Source organism: Ambystoma mexicanum, chromosome 12, assembly GCF_040938575.1.
Source record: "Ambystoma mexicanum isolate Mex_15411 chromosome 12, UKY_AmexF1_1, whole genome shotgun sequence".
Lineage (NCBI taxonomy): Eukaryota > Metazoa > Chordata > Amphibia > Caudata > Ambystomatidae > Ambystoma > Ambystoma mexicanum.
In genome coordinates this window covers 930,850,951-930,874,312 of record NC_090936.1, presented here as the reverse complement: position 1 = coordinate 930,874,312, position 23,362 = coordinate 930,850,951, and the positions used below count along the sequence as shown (strand labels likewise).

Below are 23,362 nucleotides of genomic sequence, written 5' to 3'. Positions count from 1 at the left end.
GCAAGTTTGATGCATGTACCGAATTCAGTGAATCATTAATATTCTCATATAACTTTAGAAATGGAGCAATCGTGTTGTTAAGGGCTGCCATCAGTACATTTTGAGTGTAGATGAAATCATCCATTCTTCCTTTGCTACAAAGTTCGCTGATTTGTTTTAAGGAGGATTCATCAATCATCAACGGGGAGCATCTTTGTCCCCGTTGGACACCGATTGTCTTATAAACTCCTCTGATTTTCTCGCTTCCTCATCTGGTTGGTTTGCCTCTTGGGTAGTTATAGTCAAAGGGTAGAGGTTAGAGGGTGGTTCCTCATCAAAGGTTGCAATTTTATCCATGATGAATGAGAGACTTCTCCTTTTTTCTGACATTATTCTTCCCGTGAGATTCGAGATATCTTGAATCAATTTATTGGCCAGGCAAGCATTAGATGGTAAAGGTGTTCCTAGCCCCGGGGGCCCCCTCGGTGAGACAGGGGATATAGAAACCATCAATGTTGGTGCTGAGATCATGCCATCGGATGGGTAGTGGGCTTCGTTCTGGCAAGCTTACTCACAGAGGTCCTGTTGGGCCATCATTGGCTCCGCCCACATCTTATTCTGTTCGTTTGTCAGGTCTGTTAGGGAGAATTCTCATAAATGGTTGATTTCCCTTACCTAAAGAGTCCCAGCAGCTTTGCTGGATTTCTAGGATTTTTTTTTTCTTCACCTGGTTAGAGTGTGAGCCTTTTTTCCAACTCTTACATGTGTTTTGCTATGTGTATTTCTACTTTCTGTGCGATCTTGGGTACTGGAGCCTCACCTACTCCATGTGCACCACTTTTTGTGTGTGTTACACAGCATCTTCAGTGCAGTGACACAGGGTTGTCTTTGAGATTTACCCCTGACCCCATTTTTCTGGGGCTGACTCCTCTCCCCCAGAAACAGGTAAAGTTGCCATTAACTTTATAAAGTCACTTTTAACCACAGAGCCAGTACACCCCATCTTACATGGAGTATTGGAAAGGGTTAACTCTTATCCCTTTTTGTCTGTGCCTCTTGGAGCCTTGTTTCGCTCCGTTAACATTAAGACTTGGTTGGTGGCAGTGGTATCTACCCTAACTTTTCTACCGCGATTATCTTATATAAACGTGGTAATGTTTTAGGCTATTATATTAGCCTCGAACATAAACCCGCTAGACCAAATATATTTTATTTTGGTTCAAGCTGGGTTTAGTCACCATTTCTTTTTGTTAAAATCTTTCTCATGTTTTTCTCTGCACGCCAAACCAGGGATGACTCCTTTGCTCGCTGTCTTTTCGCGGGCCAGGCGCTTGATAGTCTACGTAGGCGGGAAGTGAGGGAGGGATCTTCGGACCCCTGCCATGGGTTCCCTTGGTAACCTAAGTCGCACTCTTTTCTGATTGGCTAAGGGGACTGGCCTTGCCAGGCCAGCCACCCTGCTGTGTGATTGACAGCCAGGCTGTATGAATGGGGGAAAACTGCATAAAAAGCAGGTCTCTGGGACTGGAAGAGCAGAGTCACCACTGGAACGAAAGAACCAATGAGGAACTGGAAGAAGAGGACCCCTACAACGACAACCGCCCGGTGAAGCCCTGCTGTAGGTCCGAATCTCCAAATCCGACGACAGAGAAGATCCTCCAGGAAACGTCTTCCCTTAAACTGGTGGGACCAACCAGTTCACCCAAACTACAAGCCAGGACCCCTCCTCTGGTCGAATTCGCTGTATAGTGGGCCAGATAGCCAGGAAGGTCAGACCCTGCTTGGGTTTTAAGGAGCGCACCTTTTATTCGTTGTTTGGTGCTGCTGCTGGTTTCGTCCCTGGGCAGTGCAGGACCCTCCAGTCTTCCTACTTCTGATCAGTCCGACAGTCGCTTCAGAAACCGTGAGCCTGCAGGAACCACCAGGAACGTCCGCCTCAGCTACAGCTCCCTCTCAGTTTTATCCGTTTCGTTCAGCCGCGGTGAAAGTGTGTGAAATCTTTCTCCAATCCGAGGGCTTGTCCTTCTCTTCTCTTTGAACTAACTTTTCTACTAACCAACCTCGTCCGGAATCTGTACCACGAACAACAGTGGCTCAGGAACAAGGGTCTGCATCGGACCGCTCTTCTTGAAACCAGAGGTACTATTTAGACTGAGGGTACATACCTCCTTGTCTTTTGAGCTGTGCTTTTCTCAGTTGGGAATTGCAGTGGCTTACTTTTCAGAGTTGATCTCCACTCTCTTTACACAGGCTTTAACCCTACAAGTGATTTTCTACAAACTCTCTAACTTTGTGCAAGACTGTTTCTGATCTAAGAGGTGCCTCAGATCCATAGACTGTGTTCCAATTGACTTTGGGTGTCCTGGCTTCCCGAAGACTCTTCTAGTCCATTGACTTTGATATTGTTTGTCCCTCATAGGTGGTAACTTGTTTTAGACTGTTATTGCTGGGAAAGGCTGTCTAGATTTCATTGGAAGATTTAGTTGTCCTCACATGTACTGAGAACCTGTTTAACCTTTTTCCTTCCTTAAACCTTTCCTTTCTGCAACCTCAGAATCTACAATGTATAACTAGTGTGATATATAAATGCCATTACTGTCCTTGTTAATGAAGTCACCTCAGGGTGTAAGAAGTGTGTAAGAAGCATATCCAAAGAGTACCCACTAACTTGTTTGATGCTGAAAAGCATTTTAAAGTATATTTACATTGTTACACAAATTGCCTTTTTAAAGAATGCTCATTTAAAAATTGATGTTAATTAAATAAATAACTTATTTATAACAGAAACCTTGAGTGTTAAGTGTTACTTGGCTATTTGTATTTTCGGATTTCATTTGTACAGCTCTACAGCTCACATGTACCCCTTTTGAGATAGGCCTGGTTGCTCAGTCACACTACCAACTTGTGTAGTACAGACCTATACCAAAAGGTGGGTTACCCAATACCAAGCAGATAAGTGTTGTCTAGTCTCACAAAGTGTGACTGCATCAATTCTTACCTAACATCTGCTGCCATGCTTCCCATTCCAGCAATGACGCTATTTCCGCAGGCACTAATTGCGCTGGCGCTAATAGTACCGGGGACACCGGCAGGAGCGCTATTTGTGCCGATATTTCGGCAGTGTGCCTTGTTTCAGCACAGTTTCCCGCCAGGCAGTATTAGCATTACTACCAGAGGGGGGCGCACGTTCATGCCAGGCTGTAATTCAGCACCAATACTGCTGCTCCTCCCGGCGGTAACGCTAATTCCGCTCAGCGGAAATTGCACTGAAATTCCGCCCAACTTGTGATGAGGCCCAGAGTGTATTCTGTCAAATGCTTATACCACACAGACACACGTGCATGAAGTTGAGTTTTTTGTATGCTAGCACACTGCACACTAAAAATCGTGCATTTCATTATATGTATTCATGCTCATAAAAATGTACACTACACTTTTGAATACAGGTGGAATACAAATCACATGTATGACTGACCACTATCCATTGTGGAAAGGGTCTAAAATCTAGTCTCCTCTATTTTAAATTAGCATTTTTTCTGTTAGGGGAATATGAGAAGCAAACCATTATTGTTGTAATTAACAGCATACACATGCATTTACCATGTGCGTATAATAATAATCTTGTCTTTATGTCTTACTCTGTGCGTCAGAGCAAGGGGAGATGGAGCTCAGCTGCCAATGAGGCTATGTGAGTACTGAAAAAAACTGAATATAGAGGAGGCAAGAAAGTCTTGTTTTGGCCATACGAATCTGGCACAATGGAGGTTTCTAGTATTGTAAGGAAGGTATGGTATCAAACAGTAAGACAGACACAAGTGATCACAGTTCAAGGGTGTTAATTGAACTTCAATTGGGTTTGAAAAACACCTATCTAATCCTAAATCTAACGATGGGAGCAAGCTACGACCATCAAATAATAATAATGCAATCCTAGTCGAGTCTGTCAAAATAAAACAGCCTATACTAATAAACCTATTGCCAATCCTTGCTTCTAAATACAAATAGTGTGGGAAACAATGTTATGCAAAACGAAAAGTGTTCAAGAACTGATATGTCAGGATTTTCAAGTCGTCGGCTTCTCTTGCCCACGTTTTCAGCACGGGGCAAGGTGGCACACTTGAGCTTAACACACACTCTGGCTTCTCTAGCAAGAGGATGCAGTTCAAAACCTCAGCATTAAAACCTTCTGTGCTAAAGTCTTTTTGCCATTCAAAGTTTCTAGTTTCAGAGGGCCTGATGCGACAAACAAACACTAAAGTTCCCTTCGTTTTAGGATTTCACATGCACAATTTCTTGAGTGAGTTTTGGTTCACCCCGTGTCCCTCTATGCCGGGCTCAGACCCACTTTAACACAAAGCTTTCAAATTATCTCCCTCTGCCGGGTTCAGACTAATTTCATCTACTTTTCCAAGCTTTCTTTACTTCAAAAACTGAAGACTTTCGATTGTGCGCAGGATTTTGCTCAACCCGTCGCAGGACCACTTCGATTCACAATTACTTGCTCTCTTGTTGATTTGATCTCTTTCTCGCTTTCACTTTGCCAATTCCCAGCTGGATACCCTACAGAGACCTTCGACTGAGCACCCACGTGGTGCCAGACCACTCTGTCAAAGGTATTATATCTTGCTTCAAAAGTTCAATCACTCATCAGCAGTTCAACTTTACTTGCATCCTTTATCACACGCGTTTTAGCAATGTTTGCTCCCGTTTTACCAATGTTTGTTCCAGCGCTCGCCATACAATGTTGCTGCTTGCAACCTTGGCTTTAACAGAGACTGGTCTTGTATTGGTGTCCCCAACTCACCGGCTGTGTTGATTTCACTGATGCAGCTTTGTTCTTTGGAGCCAAGGACAGTACCACGGTGGCTGGTATTTCTCCCTGCCTTGATTATTGACGTGGGAGGGCTTCGGGTACCTCTGACACACAATGCAGGATTCTTCAGCCTGGTTTCCTGGTCTTAAACTTTCTATTCTCAAGGTTTCAGAAAAGTAATGCTTTCTTGTCAAAAAGGTCAGGGGAACTTCCCCCCTTAGGATCGTCTTCTGTTTTGCTGTCTTTCTTCTCTCGTTAAAAACTGCCATCTTGGAACGGCTATTTCCTTGTGTGCTTTGCCTCACTCAGAGTGTGCTCTCATGCTCCACCTTTTATCCATGTGGGGAAGTGTAATGGAAGTCAGGTGTGAGTGATTGTCAGTAATTGCTTGACTTCGCCTGACCATTGCATTGGGACACGTCAGGTATATGGCTCGGGTGTAAGTCTGCTTTCTCCCAGAGCGGGCTGTCCGTGTGGAAGTGTTAGTGAAGGGAAAGGGGTGGGGGGACAATTTCCCACATATCCTACCTGGTAGGATGGGGTAAAGGTATTACAGCGGGAGGGATAACGTGTCTCGCCGTCCGGTGTCCCACTCCCCGAAGATCCCTCGCCCAGATGATCCTCCCACACTGGTCCACCCCCAGGAACTGGATCCAAAAGTTATGGCTGTGCCCTGGCCACCTGGATGAAAGATCCCTGGGGAATAGCGGGTGAGACACCTTCTGGTTTTCTCACAGAGGGAACCATAAATAGTTCCAAAAAAAAGCTCAAGACCCACTGGATTTATGCCTCAGAACAACTGAATGGTGGTAAGGACGAAGACAAAGATAAAACCCTTGTCTGAACTAAGCAATGTGCATTGCCAAAATATTTAATCTTGAAATGCACTGTTAGCCTGTAGTGCATGTTTACAAATTTACCAATGTACATTACTTTGATTCCACTTTTTGTAATGTCACTTATGCTGCCTTCCAGATTGTGATGCGATTTCCATGGACTTTTCTATATGTGATACCATGTCCAGTAGTCCAAACACATATGCAAGATACAGCTTCCTTGCATGGCCTTGCTGCTTAGGTACTAAAAAATGCTCTAAAGATACTCAGACTCCCTGATGTATGCCCTAATGTACCCTACCACACCAAGCCTCTCTACCTGCTGCAGCTGGCCATAATACAGGATGCTCCGCCACAAAGCTTCCCCCGCCAATAATTCAACTTGCATTCTCTAGTCCAGCCTAATACCAGATCTGTGCTTGGCCACAGTATGCTCTGGCAGATCACTTCTCCCCTTGTTCTAAAAACCACTTACATACATCAGGTGTTTCTGCAACTAAACAGAGCCAGGCTTGCTATATGAGAATCCCTACTCTTACTTGAAGAGAGTGATCAGTAGACAATCCACAGGAAGATAGTACAGTGTGGTTCCAAAACCACACTGTTGAAAGGAGAGAGAGGGAGAGAGGGAGAGGATGCCATCTCCATGCGGTTTCTGAAGGGGAAAGTAATAATCGAAAATGCTTCATATGCTTTTTTTTCCCTTCTGGTCGCCACCTAAACTCGCAACATATCACCAAGCAGCCTCAGAGCACATGCAAGAGAGATTAAGGTTGAATGAAGCAGTAGAGGGACAGAAAATTAGGCAGGGTAGGATAGACCTATGAAAAAGAAGGGGAGAAAGGGGTGCAAGATTCCTTACAATATAATGCAAAACAGATTGTGGGCCAGTCAGTTTCAGTTTGAGACACAACTGGAGGAAAAGTGGGAGCTGCTGAACAAGAGCTGCAGAGTGATGAGGAGATTGCTGAATATCGCACCTGCAAGGGAACCTTTGAAGAAGCTGGTAGGGCTTATGAAGAAGCCACAGAAAATGTTGGTTGTCCCACAACTACCCTACATAGTCCATCGAGCTGAAGACAACATTGAGTCTTCTCATGTCTCACACCTATCTCTTATGGCCTGAGAGCACAAAAGAAGCCATTGAGACTGCTCAAGTCTCACATGTGTGCAAGTATGCTGATTGAATCAGTGATAAGTAGGGCAATGAAAAGAGGGGGCGGGATCGGGGTTCTCCTTACAGGTAATAAGAGAAGACTTTTTTCTGTAATCCTAGTGTTTATTCATTTCTTTAAATCACAGAGGACTCTGGCTAGGGTGCCCTTGCCACTATTAGCTTCAGGCATTCCTGGTTGCCATAATCTAAACTGCGCATGTATGCCCAAAAAGTGCTGAAAACAGACATTTGGCCTGCTTCAGTTTAATGGGCCACAGACTCTGAGCCTATTTATTGACATTGGATATCGTCCTAGGAAGGAAGCCCATCACTCCATGTCTATAGAAGACTTTGATCAGAATTACATATGATCCACATTTTCGAAACGGAAGCGGTCACCACGTGACCCTGAGGGTGGAATAATCCCTCCGGACAATTACCACTATTGTCCTGAGGGGGGAAAAAGGCGTGTCAGAAGGCCCATTAAGTGCCTTTCTGGATTTCAAGGTTGAACATCTGAAAGCAGATATAAGGAGCACGATAGGAGTGTGGGGCAGGTTAGTTGGTTGGGAATAGGTTAATGCTAGGATGATGTCTTCAGTCTTGCAAGCCAAATATAATAAACCATTTTGCTCAATTAATTGCTTGAAATTAAGACTATCCTTTTTCTGACGGTTACACACTTACCCTACGGCCTGTGAGAGATGAAAAAGTCATTGCGAATGCTGCAGTCTGACACTGTTTATATTCTGAAAGGGCCAAAGAAGTCAATGTCTACTGGAGGCTGGAGCCTCACACCTATCTTAAACCATGAGAAGGTCAACGTAAGCCTATGGGATTCGTACATCCATGGACAGAAGATATAACTCAAATATGCCTGTGTACATCAACCAAATAACGTTTGCCCCACCATGATTCCTGTACTTGATACAACCGCACTTATACCTTATGACTAACAGTTCCATCAGAGTGCCGCATTTAGCCATTACCTGATAACCTTGAATTTGCCTGCATTGTCCCTGTGAAAGGTTACCTGACTTGTTCCTACATCCACTTACTTGTTTTGTGTTCGTTGTGATATGAATAAACTGCAAGCACCAGAATTTCTGTAACCCTTGATGCCTTAACAAAAGTGTCGCCCACACTGTGTTACCCAACTGTCAGCTCAGATCTTGAATACCGATTGTAACTAAGCAGCCTACTTGAGCGTATAACCTAATGCCATGTTACTGATTCCTTGTATATATACCATACCTCTGAATTGTACTCAATGGGCCTCATTACAAGTTTGGCGGTTTAGGAACAAAGTGGAGGTAATTGCTGTTACCTCCATTTTTCCCTCACTGCCAAACTAAACGTTTGGCCTAAATGTTTGGCGGAATTACCTCCAGCGGGATTACAGAGTGGTAATTCAGCCAATATTTTGAGGTAAAGTGGAGGAGCTTTCTCCAGCTTCATGAAATGGGCATTTATACTGCCAAACCGCCACTTGAAATCCGGCGGTAACACCGCCAGTAGTAATACCGCTGGACGAATTGGTGGTAACAGGAATACTGTTTGGTGGTATCTCTGCTGAGATACCACCAAACTCGTAATGAGGCCCAATATCCACTGTGAAGTGCCCATGAATTAATGCATTATGATATTCTAAATAAATACATAAACTATATACTCCCTAGAAGGGGAAAAGAGGGTGCTGTAAACCCAAAAGACTGCTGAAGGGGAGAAAAGGCTGACATAAGCCTGAGAGACAGGTTACACTTACACATTCGTGAACATAGAACGGCTGATAAACGTTTTGGGACAGTTAGGTCTCACAATATCCTGAAAGACTGAAGACCATTGTAGTGATCACCATCCCACCTTTCAATTCACTAAAAAAACGTATCCCCACACTAGTCTTTTGCAAACTGGATTACTGTTCCTGCCTGGCCATGGGAATCTCCACATACGCCACTGCACCTGCTTCACTTTTTTACCCGCTCCTTCTATAACATCCCACTTTTGTCATGCACCTCTCCACTTTAACTTCACATGAGGTGGTTATTTATGCAAAATTGGTTCTTTTTCAAGCTCGTTATGCCTGCCCGCAAAACCGTTAGGTTGACACAAACCCCCTCTATACCCCCTCCACTGCTTCGGTTGCTCCAAGGGTCCCCTCAACCTACCTGCACCTGTCTATGGTGAGACACCTCTTGCATTCGCTTCTTCACCCTTCGCCCAGTTCACAACTGAAATTCTATGCCCTGGGGCATCAAGGACAGGCCCACTGTAACCAGGCTCAATGTTCTGACTAGCGATGTTCCCAAACTCCAACTCTTCATATCGTTATATGCAGAAACCAGTTTGCCTTGATCCTATGCAAAACACCCAGCAACGGGATTGATCTATCTGTAATATGCATTATGTACAGTACCTCTGGACAAATTACTCCAATCCATCACTAAACAAAATGTAATTAGAAAGGTCTGTGGAAGCATATGTGCTGCATCACTCACCATACAGTGTTCAATATTAGGTGAATAACCTCAGAGCAGGGGCCCTGCCAGTTGCAAGTCTTTTACTAAGCTATCAGAGGACTCAGAACAGTAATTGGAAGTTAAATGCAACATTGAAGAATTATCACGAAGCATATGTGCTGCATCTCTTATCATAAATATAAAAACACCCAGTCACTTAACATACAGTGTTAAATATTAGGTGAATAACCTCAAAGAAATGGTAGAAAGGTGCAGTTGTATACCCCTGACATTTACTTTCAAAGCACCAGCTAGTTTGTGATCAATAACAGCAAACGTGTTAATAACGGCACTATTTAAAGATAACTGCATGAATTCAACAACCAGGGATTTATCCTGATCTCGGATGATTGCCAAATTAAACAGCAAGATAGTAAAGCTACCCAGCAAGAGCAGCTAAAAGGCTGATGCTTACATTGGGTTCAGCTTCTCGAGCAGAACACCGGCTCCACAGGCCTTGCAGCTCCACACATGGCCAGTTCTTATCAGACAATGCAGCACACGTGTGTAATCCGCCATCTACAGAATAGTAGAGAAAGATACTAATGTATTCCACTAACCTGAGTAGCTGCTCGTACTGCTATCCAGGCCAGCAATTCGTAGGTTTTTGAAAGAGTAGGTATAGTTTCTTTAGAGTCTTCTGGTTTGATTTCAATCTAAATGGTGGCAAAATAAATTTTATATACGATGGTATGTAAGGACACATTAAGATATAATTGACAATAAATATTACATTTTATCTACAAAAAGGAGTGTATCACTACATTGGATGGAGTTCAATATTCTTTTCACATTTAAAACTAGTGAGAAAAGGCACACGCTTTTTATAAATGGAAGGGATCTGCACCACTACTGTCGTTCTCTTGGATTTAATTTGAAGTTCAATTATTGTTATCGTCATGAAAGACAACTTACTAAGAATTTTAAAGCACAAGAGCACATCACAGAAAGTTAGATGCTGTATCCATTTATGAAATTCCAATAAGAATGTGCTCAAAATACAAGGTAATATACATTACTTTGGCAAAATATCTTAAATAGCTAACCATTAAAATGATAGCCAAGACGTAAGCCACCAAGATGGAAGGAGCATTTAGCAGAATGAATTCATAAAAACGGTGTGGCTTAAGGATGGCATAAACTGTGTTTGCCCATCAGGATTACCCGAGTGCTTTCCGCTATATTTTGGACAAATGGCCAAAAGGTGAGTACGTCATGATGGGGCTAGAGCAATGGCTAGCCCCCTGAACCATGCCTCCAGCACGTCACCCATGCCTCAAATGCATGGCACATACCCTTGTAGCACATGAACCTCCAAATACAACTTTGATCCTCCAGGGCACATCACCCACCCCTTTGCAAATCTCGCATCCACCTGCAGCACACCAGCTCATTCCCACACTTCATTGTACTAGCAAGGCTAATGTTGTTTTGGTCGAGATTATCTTTAGTAATCTTTATATATGTTGAGCGTTTTCTTATGTATCAGTATATACTCACATTCATTTGATATTCTATGAATAATTGAACTGCCACTAGTATTTACCAACATTTATTCAAATAACAAGTGGAATCGCTCAGCCAGGGCGTAAGTAGGTGTTGCTGAGCCCTGGCAGGGTCCAACCTGTGCCCTCGAGCTGGGCTCTGGTGGGTCTCCCCAACCTTATTTCCCTGTGCTAAAACATCATGAAAAGAATTAGGATGACAATGCTGCTCTTCAGTAGACGGAAATATAAACCATGTTTTGCATTACATCATCAGTTTCAGACATTTGCTGATAGATTATATATATTGTAATACTCGAGAAGAAAGATTTAGGGCCTGATTCATGGAATTTTTAGCACGGTGCAAAGTGACTTTGCAATGGTAAAAAGTGACTTTGCACTGCCAACAAACACCCTAATTCAAAGAGCAGTGCAAAGAGTATTTTTGGAGTGCAAAGTGACTTTGCACCAGTGCAAAGTCAGTGCAAAGTCGTTTTGCACTGCAAAAAATACACTTTGTTGTCATAACACATCATTAAAGGGGAAATACATATTTGTAAATGGAAAACACCACACTCCTCCTTTTTCATAACATAACAAACCAATAGCACTGGACATTAACTGATTCCATCGGTGGGGGCACCCAGTGCCTTAATTTGCAGTGACAGTTGCGGGCTGGCTCACGGGCCAGCCTGAGGAGTTCTGGGGGCAGCCAACACACACTTTTTGTTGCAGGGATCACCCTGTGGGCTGCGGTGACAGCAGGACTTCAGCTGCCTGCTACTCCCGGATAAACAGCTGCTCTGGGATCACCCAGAGGAACAGTGGTCAGGGGGCACCTAGGTTACACATGCTGGTCTGGGGACACCCAGACCAACAGGGCTGCAGGACTGATCACATGGGGTAGGCCTACAGGCCCAGTACAATGAGACACAGAGACACAGTGTCATTACATGGAGTCTGCCGCCGTTCTGGCGCACGTGCTGGCAGAGGGCCCTTTTATTTCCAGTCAGACATGGTGTTGTCATGACACATCAGGGGAAATACACATTTTTAAAAGGGAAACACCACACTCCTCCTTTTTCATAACGAAACAAACCAATACCACTGGACATTAACTGCCTCCTCCCCAGACCCGACCCCTCCCAGTTACAACACAGCAATACTTTGACCACTTAGGAATTGTAGGATAAAAAACACTCAACACATATATTGCGACTCAGGTATTTGCAAACATAAAACATATAGCAAACACTCAGTATATATTTTGGCGGGTGACAGTTGGTGGACTGCTGATGGTATGTAGGCAGCTCTACCACATTATGAGAGGCAGAATAAACAGGGGACAACATAACTTCAACCACTGAATGACACCATTTTCAGATACTGGAACCATATTAAGCATGACAACAATCTGCAGGAGCACAGCTTCACATACACATCCTTACTGGGACCACTTTAAGCACATCAGTGACATGCAGGCTCACAGCATCAAAATACATGTTTACTGAGCCCTCTTTAAGAACCTGCGAGTGTGCTCTGAGACCCCCAACAGGCCCATAGAGTCAGGGTTTGCCCAGAAGCACTTTAAGACAAGATAGCAGCACCCGTGAGATGGATGGGGGTGCAGATTTATACTCCAACACCAAATCAATAATGAAAACTTGACGGTTTGGCAAAGGGAGTCAGTTTAATGACACAAGCAAAAAACGGGGAGTTATGAATAACAGCAGTGGTGCGATCTTCCTTCTCGCTTCAACTCAAACGAACTTCGTCAAAATCAGAACATTTATACTGAAATCTCGTCATCATTGACGTGTAACGCTTAAAAGTTGACATGCAATTCTATTGGTTCGAGAAAGGTAATTTTAATATAGGTACTATATCTGTATATGGTAACAGAGTGAGGGGATTGGGTAAACACTGTCAGGTGGGGCATCTAAGCCCTTCCTTCAAAATGGCTACTGCAGACGTCACTAAAAGTACGACGTCCTAGTGGTTCTACTAACTATAGGACCCTAGGTTACTTGGTCCACTGTGATTGGGTTGGCATCAACCCCTTGCATACTTTTCCACTTTGCTTAGCAGCACGCAGAATGGTCGACCAGGTGCGGGGTGCCCCTTAGTTCCCCCGGCCTTCCTCCAATTAGTGTTACAATCAATCATCACTTTAGAGGCCATGTGCCAATTATTTCACAGTGGTTGGCCTCGAGACTGCATCTCCTGTCTGGAAAAGTTCTCATATCTTCGCCTGGCCTGCTGCCATGCATAGGTGTGAAACTCTTGCTTCTTCTTGCTCGGCTGGTCACGTGATTCAGACATAGTAAATTTTCCTCTTTTCCACATAATTTGTGTATTTGATTTTCGTTTCACCCACCACCCTGCCCTCGTCTTCTTATCGTGACCTTTCAGAGGCAGGATATTCTGTTCTTAGCTTCAATTAATTGTAGCTACAGTTCGTCTATTCCACTGATACAACCTTCTGTCCTGGCACTGGTTGCTTCTGCTGAGTTTCGTTTCTGCCACTTTATTCTCGATTTTGCTAAATATGAATCTTTCCTCGTGTGGCCTTTGGTAACCTTTGGTTAATTCTGCTTTTGTGCAAACTGGAAGTATACCTATGTAACATGCTTCTTTTGAGGTACATTATTTATAGTGGCGCTTGCCCCACTATCTTTCTACTAAGCATAGCAAGCTGCACGGTTTTCTTAGCTTTTTTGCGGTTCCAAGCATATGTACATGCGTAAACTGGTCGAATATCTTCATCCTGCTCATGGCTTAAGCTTCTTACATTTGACATTGTCCTTTCACCTTAGGTTCACGATGTCCCTGGCCCATGGCATTTCGTCTCTTTACGTCATTCTCTGGTCGTCGTTTCTTCTATATGTGAGTCAGTCCGGGTTCTCGTAACGTCACCATTCGTCTTTCATTAAGACCTTTTTGGTTTCTTCAGGGACTGTACTTAGACGATCTTCATTTCGTTTCATTTATTTATATGGCTTTCTCAATGGGTACCTTACTGTCCATGGTTTCCTTGGTACTGGTACTTCAATAGGTGCTGTTCTTCTGATAAGTACTGGACAGAGCCCCACTGCGGCTCTCTGCTGCTTTATTTGCTCATCATACGTCACATATTTTGGTGTGAACGTTCCTGGCACTTTAAAATGGACGGTTGGAGTGCAGGCTGTATTTGGGACCTCCTCTACACTCCCCCCCCTTTGGGCGATTCACCGACCACTTTCACCTCTTTCTTCAGTTCTTCCAGTTCCTCTTTTGCTTCATTGTTTGAGTCCATTCTCTCTTCATCTTCTGGGTCTATACATGATGGTGTGAAGAAATGTCTCTTTGGGGTCCATATCTTTATTACTCCTTTCAAGCTTCCTGCTGTTCTTACGTGTCCGTCTTTGTTCCAGGTCATCAGTTGACACTGTCCCTTTGGGCTGCAGTAAACCTATCCTCCCACATAGTTTCTATGCTTCTTTGGTTCTTTGGTTCCTTCTGGTGCAAGGATGCTGGCCTTCACAAAGTCTCTTATTTCTTCGTCAGCCAGGTCTTCTGGCTTCCATCCTGGCTCGACATCAATCATGATCTTCATTCCTATGTCTTTTTTTCGCAGTTTTCTGGCATTGAGAGATTATTATCTTGATAACACAGAATCCTAGCAATATCATCAATAGCAGGGCTCCCAGGAACTTGAATGCATCTGCCATCAATTGTGGAACCCATGAGAATAGTGATCCAAACCAGCTGTCATCATCAACTTCGTCAGTTTCATCAATCATCTGATTCTGTAGTTTTGTCAGCATACCTATGGCTTCTGTTAAGGTTCCATTTTCATCGTCGTGAGAAGGCATAAATGTCCAAAATGATTCTCCAATTTTTGCACAAACACCTCCATCCATAGCTGTGATCATGTCAAGGACATATCTGTTCTGGAGAGTCATCAGGCGGACTGCCCTTAACTCTTCTTTGATTGTGTTGAATCCCTTTATGGTCGTGTTGATGGTCTGCAGTAACTCCCATCTGGTTATCTGCAACCATTTAGTATTCGCTCCAACTTGAAATCTTGGCATGAAAATTGTTGTGAACACTGATGAGCTAAGGCTGAACACCCTGTGTTCATATGAGATTGCATGAAAAGCTTCTTCTGATTTGGCAGAAAAGTAATTCACTCTCTTCATTCGATTCAGCAGTTCCACAGACCTCTTCCTTCGGTGAGCATCTGCTTTCGGGAAGCTGTCAATGTTCAGGTCGCTTTTCGTGATCACCGATGCTGGAACGTGGACATTCACTATTGTGCATATACCTCCCCAGTTTCTCGGCAGTCTGATTTATGCTTTGGATCCACATGCCCAATAATGATCAATGATTACTGCAGTTCCGTGCACCATTCCTGGGGCGTCAAAAACTCGTCCACAATTCTGATTCATTCCCATCTTTCTTGTGCCATTATTCCTGATGCAGAATTTTGGGCTTTGTAGTGGCACTATCTACAAGGGTCCTCCTCTGTCTTCGACCCATGTTAGCAGTTTTGCAAGCCTTGGCTACAATGGCTTGCAACCATCTCGCACTGTGTTGATGGTAGACTCGTATTGACCTATGACCATTCATGCTCTGCATATCACTACTCCGTTCTCCCATCGGTCTGGTGAAAGCACTGTTCCCCAAATCTGCATTTGGCCTCTGTTCTTCCAACTTCAAGCCTCTTCTGGAGTTTTTCCTTGGACATTTAGCTTCTGGTTTGCTTCTCTTCTAATTGCTGCTCCTTTAACTCCAGGCTTCTCGTATCTGATCACAATGTGTTTCGTTATTCCATTATTTCTTGTCTTTATGTCCTGGACATAATCCTTTTCATTTGGATCAGTTGCTTCAGTTGCCCACTTTAGTGAGGCATCACTACCCATGAACTGGCGCCTGATCTTGCACATTGCTACATGTGAAAGACAGTGTGCTGTCTGGACATCAATATCTACAGCTACGAAGGTCTTGGACTGCCCCATGCTGTACGGTAGGAGTGCACAAACAAAGCATTCCCCTTCTGAGCTCCGTCTTCCAACTTCTTTCATATGCTGGTGCCAGATGTTGTTTCCCAAATGTGCTGTGCTGTCCAAGTAATCGCTTAGTTCGCTGTTGTCTCCTTGTATGCTTCTCTTGATTCTTAAAGTTTTCATGTAGTTCGCTATAACTACATCCCTGAATGCATCTGTATGGCTTCTCCTTTCTGGAGGATTCTAGGGTATCCTGGTCCATGGTGCAGGTTTTTTCATCTGTGCCATTTGAGTAGACAAAAGTCTGGCACTTCTTTCCTTGTCCTCTTGCATCTTTTCTTTCTGGTTAGAAATGCCCCTATCCACTCTGACATTGGTCCAGTATATGGCTGTATTGTAGAACCTGTACTCCTCCCCTTCATTGGATCATGTGTGCTTGTTAATGTTGTCTCTGTGGGTTTATTCTCCAACTCCTCTTGTCTCTTCAGGAGTTCAGCCTTTTCCATTTGTCTTTTCACTTCACTTGTAGTGGAACTTCTCATAGTAGGCAGCCTTTTCTTCTTCCATGCTTTAGATTGTGGTTCTGCAGTTGTTGACAATAGGGCTGATGTGTGTGCATTCAATGTTTGAGTGCTTGTGGTTGTCAGTAACCCTTTTACATTCACACTCTGCCGACGCTGTCTCCGGCTTTTTGATTTGTTTGTTACCACAAGTGTGTGTGTAGTTGTGTCATTGCAAATCACATCCATCTCAAGTTCACTCACTCCATTATCAGATCTTCTAGGGACTGGAATGACTACGTAAGGTCTGGGTGCCTTCGTAGGTTTCATGTGTGCACCATTAGGTGGGTGCACTGGAATTGGAACACTTTATTTACCAATAAAAAATGCAGTTCTGATCGTCAGTGACAGTAAAACAATGATGAATATAAGACATAAATAGATTATACCCCTGTAAATTAGTCTGCAGCATTTTCTTCCAGAAAAGTATGGACGTCTTTCCTCCTGCGGGAGGACGAGATTGCTGCTGTGGATTCCCATCTCGATCATCCGTTAAAATATGCTAACTCTTAATACAACTTCTAAACAATATTAACTATGGATTCTGTTGGTTCTGTTTGTGGATTGCAGGTACAATTGTCCCCCTTTGTTTGAAAAATGAATTGTCTATTATTTCTGGATACAGTTCTCTTGCTAAGTTATGGGAAGTGTCAAAATCAAGCAATAATTCAGTAAGTCTCTTTATTGTGCATGTTCAAAATATATTAGTTCCCAATCTACGCCTCTGATCTGCTTCATTCCCGAAGACATGTTGTGTCCTTGTCAATATAAAAATGGATGGGGTAAAGGTGTTGTCCGGTTGGTAAAACAGACTGGAATAACCGGGATTGTTAGAGTGAAATAAACAGAGGGGATTGTGGGAATGGTAGTGTTTTGTCAAGGCAGACTGGGAGTTTGGGAAATAAAAATCAGACAAATGCGGAGAAGAATGAATGGGAATGTTCGGGTAGGAAACGGGAAAACAGGGATTCTGGGAGATATGGTTTTCGAATGTAACAGGGTTTGGGCTTCTAGGGAATGTACCAGATGTGGATACAGGTAAAGGAGATTTTTTGGGTGGAAAGGAGGTGGATGTAAAACAACCTCCAAAGGCCTCAGGGACTTCGTCCTTCTCGCCTTCGCCCCTGGTATAATACAGCGTCTCCCCTGGAATATTCGCCCAAGCATAACCTCGGGTTCCCTTACCCAGGTGATCCTGCCTTGTTCACCCACCCCCAGAGTTGGGATCTGAGAGTGTCAGCCCATCCCTGGCCACCTGAATAAGGGATTCTTGAGGTTTACTTGGGAGAACACCCTCAGGTTTCTCACACAGAGTATGCCACACACCTCTTGCCAGTCTTTGGCCTTGCCTCATTGAATTTGTTTGTAAAGTTCACTTTGTGGTGGTCTTAAGCCTGTCCCACCTTTCTTTGGCACTCTTTTACACTTGTGCTTTTTCTTATAAGTTGTTGTCATATGGGCACTTTCTCTTTGACTGTCTTTATTTATTAGCTTTGCCCATAAAGCTTCCTTTAATTTTATATTCAACACGTTTAATTTCGAAATTTCATGATGGTCGGTATTCACCAGATATTCAATATGCTTAATTGTAAAGTTTCATTCAGTTCTGTGTTTAACAAATGCTTAATATGCTCAATTTCAAGTTCCCATTGGTTTCAGTATTCAATATGCATATACTACGCTTAATTTCAAGTTTTTTCTTCAATTCGGTAAAGCATTACCTCTCTGCCACCCGCTAGGAATGCCCCCGGCTGGCAAGTGCCTCTCCTGACACTCCCTGGTTTTCAGCGTGATTCCACTGTGGCTTCCACTGTGGCTTCCACTGCTTCCTTCCAGCCTCGCCGGGAGGTGGGCCAAATGCTGCGAGCCCCGCTCACACTTCGGGGCTTGTCTTGGCCTCCCTCGCTTGTTGCTTCCGCTGCCTCCGTCTGGACGAGGACAGCATCCTGCTTTCTCCTGCAGCCCATGGTGCTGGTTTCTCTCGATGGAGGCTCCTGCTCCTGCAAAAGCCTAACGGCCCAACTCGCCTTGGGCTGGGCAGGTTTTCTGGGCTTCGAGCCAGCATTCTGGCTTTTCCACAGGTCCCACGTTGGCTGCCTCCTCCAAAAATGGGTCCCCTGCTGGTCCCCTTCCCACAGGCCTCCCTGTCTCTCTTCTTGCTTCACATTTTGTCTCCTTTTATACACCTGCAACCTTTTGACAGGTTGCAGGTGTGAGTTTCCAATTTGGATTGCCCCCCTATGATTAAGAGGACACGCCTGACCTTCACTACACTTTGCAGGCGTCTTCCTCGTCCCAATACTAAAGTGGTGACATGGTCTAGTGTGAATTACTCTCAGTCTCCTCTTCCTTGTCTCAGTACTGTCAAGTGTCACATGTGGGGAAATGGTATGGCACGGTACGACCCACTACATAGGTGCCAATGCCGACTGCCATTGATACTAGGGAGGAGGAAGGATGGGGACGAGGTGAGCGCAAAAGGCACCGAAGACTGCTCATTGGACAAAAACATAGCTTGATTGCAGGGACGGGCTATTGAAGAGGGGAGTCTGGAGAAACTGTCTGGCATCGCCATGTGGGCACAATAAAATCATGGGCCCTGGAAGGAAGCTGCCAGTGATTGTAAGAGAGCATGCCAGACAAGATGTAAGTCCACAACACACAACCTTATAGCCCACAAAGGGGGCAATCGGTGAGCTAAACAGGGCCGGTTGCAGTTTCACGGTAGAATGGTTCCAACAAGTACATAACTAAGATGACGATGCGCACCTGTTTATTTGCGCATAGTCTTAGGTGCAAACTGCCATCGATACTGTGGAGGGAGGGAGGGGGATAGATGGACTTGACCAGGGGAGTTGGAGACACTGGATCTGGGGAGGCCATGTAAACAATGGTCCCTGAGCGGAAGATCCCTGTGAAGTGCACATGGTGTTTGACAACTTGAGCCGTGCCACCCACCCAGCCCCCTTGGGAGCGCACGCCTATAGGTGTGAACTGCCATTGATAATGGATGGTGGACAGATGTGCATGAGGCGAGCACAAAAAGGCCAGAACAATGCTGTAGGGACACAAACCTGTTTTGATTGCCGGGGCTGGGTCTTGAAGAGGGGAGTCTGGAGACACAGGGTCTGGGGAGGCCACGTGAACAATGGTCCCTGTGCGAAATTACCCTTGAGGTGCAGATGGCGTTTGGTAACCAGAGTGTTCCCACCCATCCAGCCCCCATGGAAGCGCACGGCCATAGCTGTGAACTGCCATTGATACTGGAGGGGGGGTGGATGGGGATGTGGTGAGCAGAAAAGGGCACCAACCAGGGCTAGACTGGCCTAGAGGGGACTCTGGAGATTTCCCGGTGTGCCTCTGCACTCTGGGCCTATTTTGTATTTTACTTTAACATTCTATCATAGGAAAAGGGTTGAGCTAGCTCAAAATGTGTAATATGGGATCACTTTGAACATTATTTCCTGTGCCTCCATTTGTTCCCAGTCCACCCCTGGTACCAACCATTCTTTCATGACACTCAGACGATTGAGCGTGTTCTTGCCTCACTGACAAAGTCAAATAACTATCCGTATATGCTCAGTTGTATTTTATTTGATGGCACAAACAAACTGTAGATTTTATACTTGAGGTTGAAGTACAGTTTGGGAAAATCCCCTGTACTGTCTGCTGTCACTGGGGAATTTGTCACGAATGGCTCAAATGACACAGGCAGGTATCCAAGCCTCCCATGAAGCCACCATGTAAGCGAACGATAGGCCACCAGCCTGTATCACCTGCAAAACAGAAACATACATATTTTAATTGAATGAACCGGATATGTGTACCACCATACTTGAAATTGCATCCTAAATTCGATGGCATAGTTTCCTTTAAAAAAGTAACTTTGCGGTCTGGACACATTACAAAACTGAACATGCATTTGAGCCAGAATGGTTTGGGCCATAGAGAAATATTGTTTTTCATTTGGAAGTGAAAGACACGTAAGTGATGAACACTCTGATTTCCAAAAAGCGAGAGAAATGTATTCAAATTTACAGACTGAATTCATTTGTCAATGATCGATCCAAGTTAGGACAAAGTAGGAGAAAAACATGAAATTCTATTGGTCTCTGTGGTAAAAATGACATCACATCTAAAGTATACTTACTGTTGCGTGAAGTTCCTGCATAAGCACCATCACAATCCTCAACACGGAACTTGTGAGGTAGACTGCCCTGAAGTCATGCAGGTCGGTAACGCAAAGCGGTGGTGTGTCTTCTTCAGCTATGTAGGCCCAGCATCCAGAGTTTTCTTGGCAGCAGCAGTTCTTCACCTCGGTTTGCATGACCTTACAACAATTGCAGGTACACCAGGTTGAAACGTCTTCCATGCGACTCGGCTGCGGCTCATGCTCGGGTGATTCATCTTGCAAACTATCATCTGATTACCCATCGTTTCCGCCGCCTTCTCTTTCCATTAGTTCCTCCTCGGAATACTCAGGCTCGTACTGTTGCCATTGTACGACAAATGTTTAACCAAAACGCAAGTAACGAGTGAAATCAGTTCTGCCACTGTAAGTAACGGTTCGCAGGGGCTTCGTACTAGGAAGATAGCTGAACAAAGCAGAAACGAGTCACGGGCGATCTAAACTAAACACAGTGAAACTATTGACAAAGAAACTCCAATGTTGTCTGATCAGAAAGGGTCTGTTTATACTTATTGGGTAAAGAGACGCCCTGGCATTTCCATGGAGACACATCAATAGCGTACCCAAAGAGAACGTTCAAACGAGACGTGCATTGGCATTGTGAAAAGGGCTGTGCGCGTCTACTGATGGCAGCTTCAGGGAAGGGCGATCTGTATTATTGCTGCGAGGGCACTTGAACTTAGGGCGATGCATCAATGGATAAGATTAGCACAAGATGGCCATGCCAAACACATTGTTTTCGCATTTGTAAAAGTGGGGAAAAGTAAGGTAAGATGCATAGGAAAAAGTTTTATGATCGATCGCAGTATGCTTAACAGGACATGCCCGTATGATCGGGACAATACCATTTTTGAGCGCACTTCCCCTTTAAACAAAAATATTTTATCTCTCGTTGATCCTATTCGGCTTTGTAACACTGTCCATCTAGGAGGTGGACCACCTTGCACGCATATCGCTACATTGAACAGACCAAGAAAAAGCATGCTTCTGACTCAGTAAGACTGTCAGATTTATGATATTCGCAGAAAATCAGCTAATTGAAATACCCACTGTTTGGAGGCTTACATTTGCACAACATATAGAAGGGACACCATCAATGAGCTCAGAAAGTGTCATGTTTTAATGAACTTCTATTAATTTTAAAGTAAGAAAAAAACTTTACATACGGTTAAGTGACATGTATGACTCGTTCCACATTAGATTATATTGACCTTCAAATACCGTAAATTGTTACTTGCACCCAAATGGTGGAGGTAAACATGTTTACCCCCACCCCCAGCATGTTACAAATTATTTGTTCTGTAAATCAATATGTGTGCTAGTGCATCCCTTCAACTTAAGGGACACAAATGTGCTGGGGGTCCCGCAAAGGGGTGAACATATGGGTATCTTAGATCACCACCTTTGCTGTATAAAGCAAAGAAGGGATATTAATATCACTTTAATTTGGAAATTATACCCTTTGCATACAAGTAGAATCCCATCTGATTTAGATAGGAATAGCTCAATGGTGCATCCTTTCATCAGGATGGTTTTTCGTGGGTTTTTTTACCGCACATTTTTTGCCGAAAAAAATTCATTGCATTTTTTTGGGAGGGTTAGACAAATATATAAATTGGGTGTGGGTGTTCGGGAATATATAAAAAAATTAAAGGGGATAGGGGTGTGGGGGGGTAGAAAAATATATACATTTGGTGTGTGTGTTCGGGAATATATGAAAAATGAATGGGGATTGGGATGTGGGGGGAAGCCCCCTAAAAATAAAAAAATAAAAATTCGATGAGTTTTTCCATAAAAAGATCTGCGGTCAAAAACCTTGCGAAAAAACATCCAGCGTTGAAATGACATGGAACGAATGGTGCTACATAATGTTATGTGTACCGTCTGCAAAGGATACTAATGTGCACTGCTACAGTGTTAAAATGTACAGGTGAGTGGAAATCCAACACATTCCGCACACTGACTTGGGTTTTACCTTTTCCATTGATCCACCTTCCTCTGATGTTGAGGACATGGCTTCCTTCCCAAATGCCTCCAAAGTTATCAGATACAAATATAAACGTGCTAGCTCCAAGTAGGATTTCCTCAGTAACCTGAAAGCAAATTCAGCTTTATTTATACCACAATCAAAGATCACAAAATAAAAATTAATGTGAGCTTGCTGACACTGAATAAACACACGTTTTCAAATATCGCTCATCAGGTTTCATGCACTGAAAATGACTCACTTTCCTTCAAGACGGACTTCAGGCAAAGAGACATTCAATTGTTAAATTACATTACACATCTGTAAGTCCGCAACTGAAAGTACATCAACACAGCAGTAGAAGGCTTTGGAAAAAATGCATCCAGAGCAGAACATATTTAGCATGCACACATTTCAGTTAGAGCCTCAAAATATACCTGTTTAACCGCACATAACTCTGCCCACCTCTATTACTATCATTTGTCTATCCTAATCTTTCTATTCTTTCGTGAAAACATTTTGTAACTTCTTTTCTCAACTCCCACCTTTTCAAAGTTTGAACCATGAAAGTTTCTGTCTGCAACCTCTGCCTCTCTCTAGCTTTCCCCACCCTTGCTCTCCCTAAGAATCCAAGGCAGCCAATTCCCTGGTATTACCCAATTTGTTAGAATTTAAGTGATCGGATGGTACATCTGGTCGAATTCAGGCAGTACCATTAGACCGTTTAAATTCAAGCAAATTTGGTAATCAATACCGAACATGGTGAGCGAGCGTTGCGAGGGTGTCCCCTGCTCCCCACGTTCGGTATTGATGGCCTTGGGGGGTGTCGGGACTGTCACACGCTTCCTGTGGATTGGAGGCAGGGGACAGGA

The 23,362-nt window shown here is 43.9% G+C and overlaps 1 protein-coding gene across 1 annotated transcript in view; it reads right to left on the bottom strand.

The window, feature by feature from the left end:
• Positions 1-23,362, bottom strand: part of LOC138514686 (cilia- and flagella-associated protein 54-like) — a 655,241-nt gene that overhangs the window by 367,517 nt on the left and 264,362 nt on the right. The window contains exons 4-5 of the mRNA XM_069630102.1: positions 22,500-22,617; positions 9,864-9,959 (exon numbers count right to left, since the gene is read on the bottom strand). Of these exons, the coding sequence (XP_069486203.1) occupies positions 9,864-9,959; positions 22,500-22,617 (214 nt within the window). The remainder of the gene's footprint in view (positions 1-9,863; positions 9,960-22,499; positions 22,618-23,362) is intronic.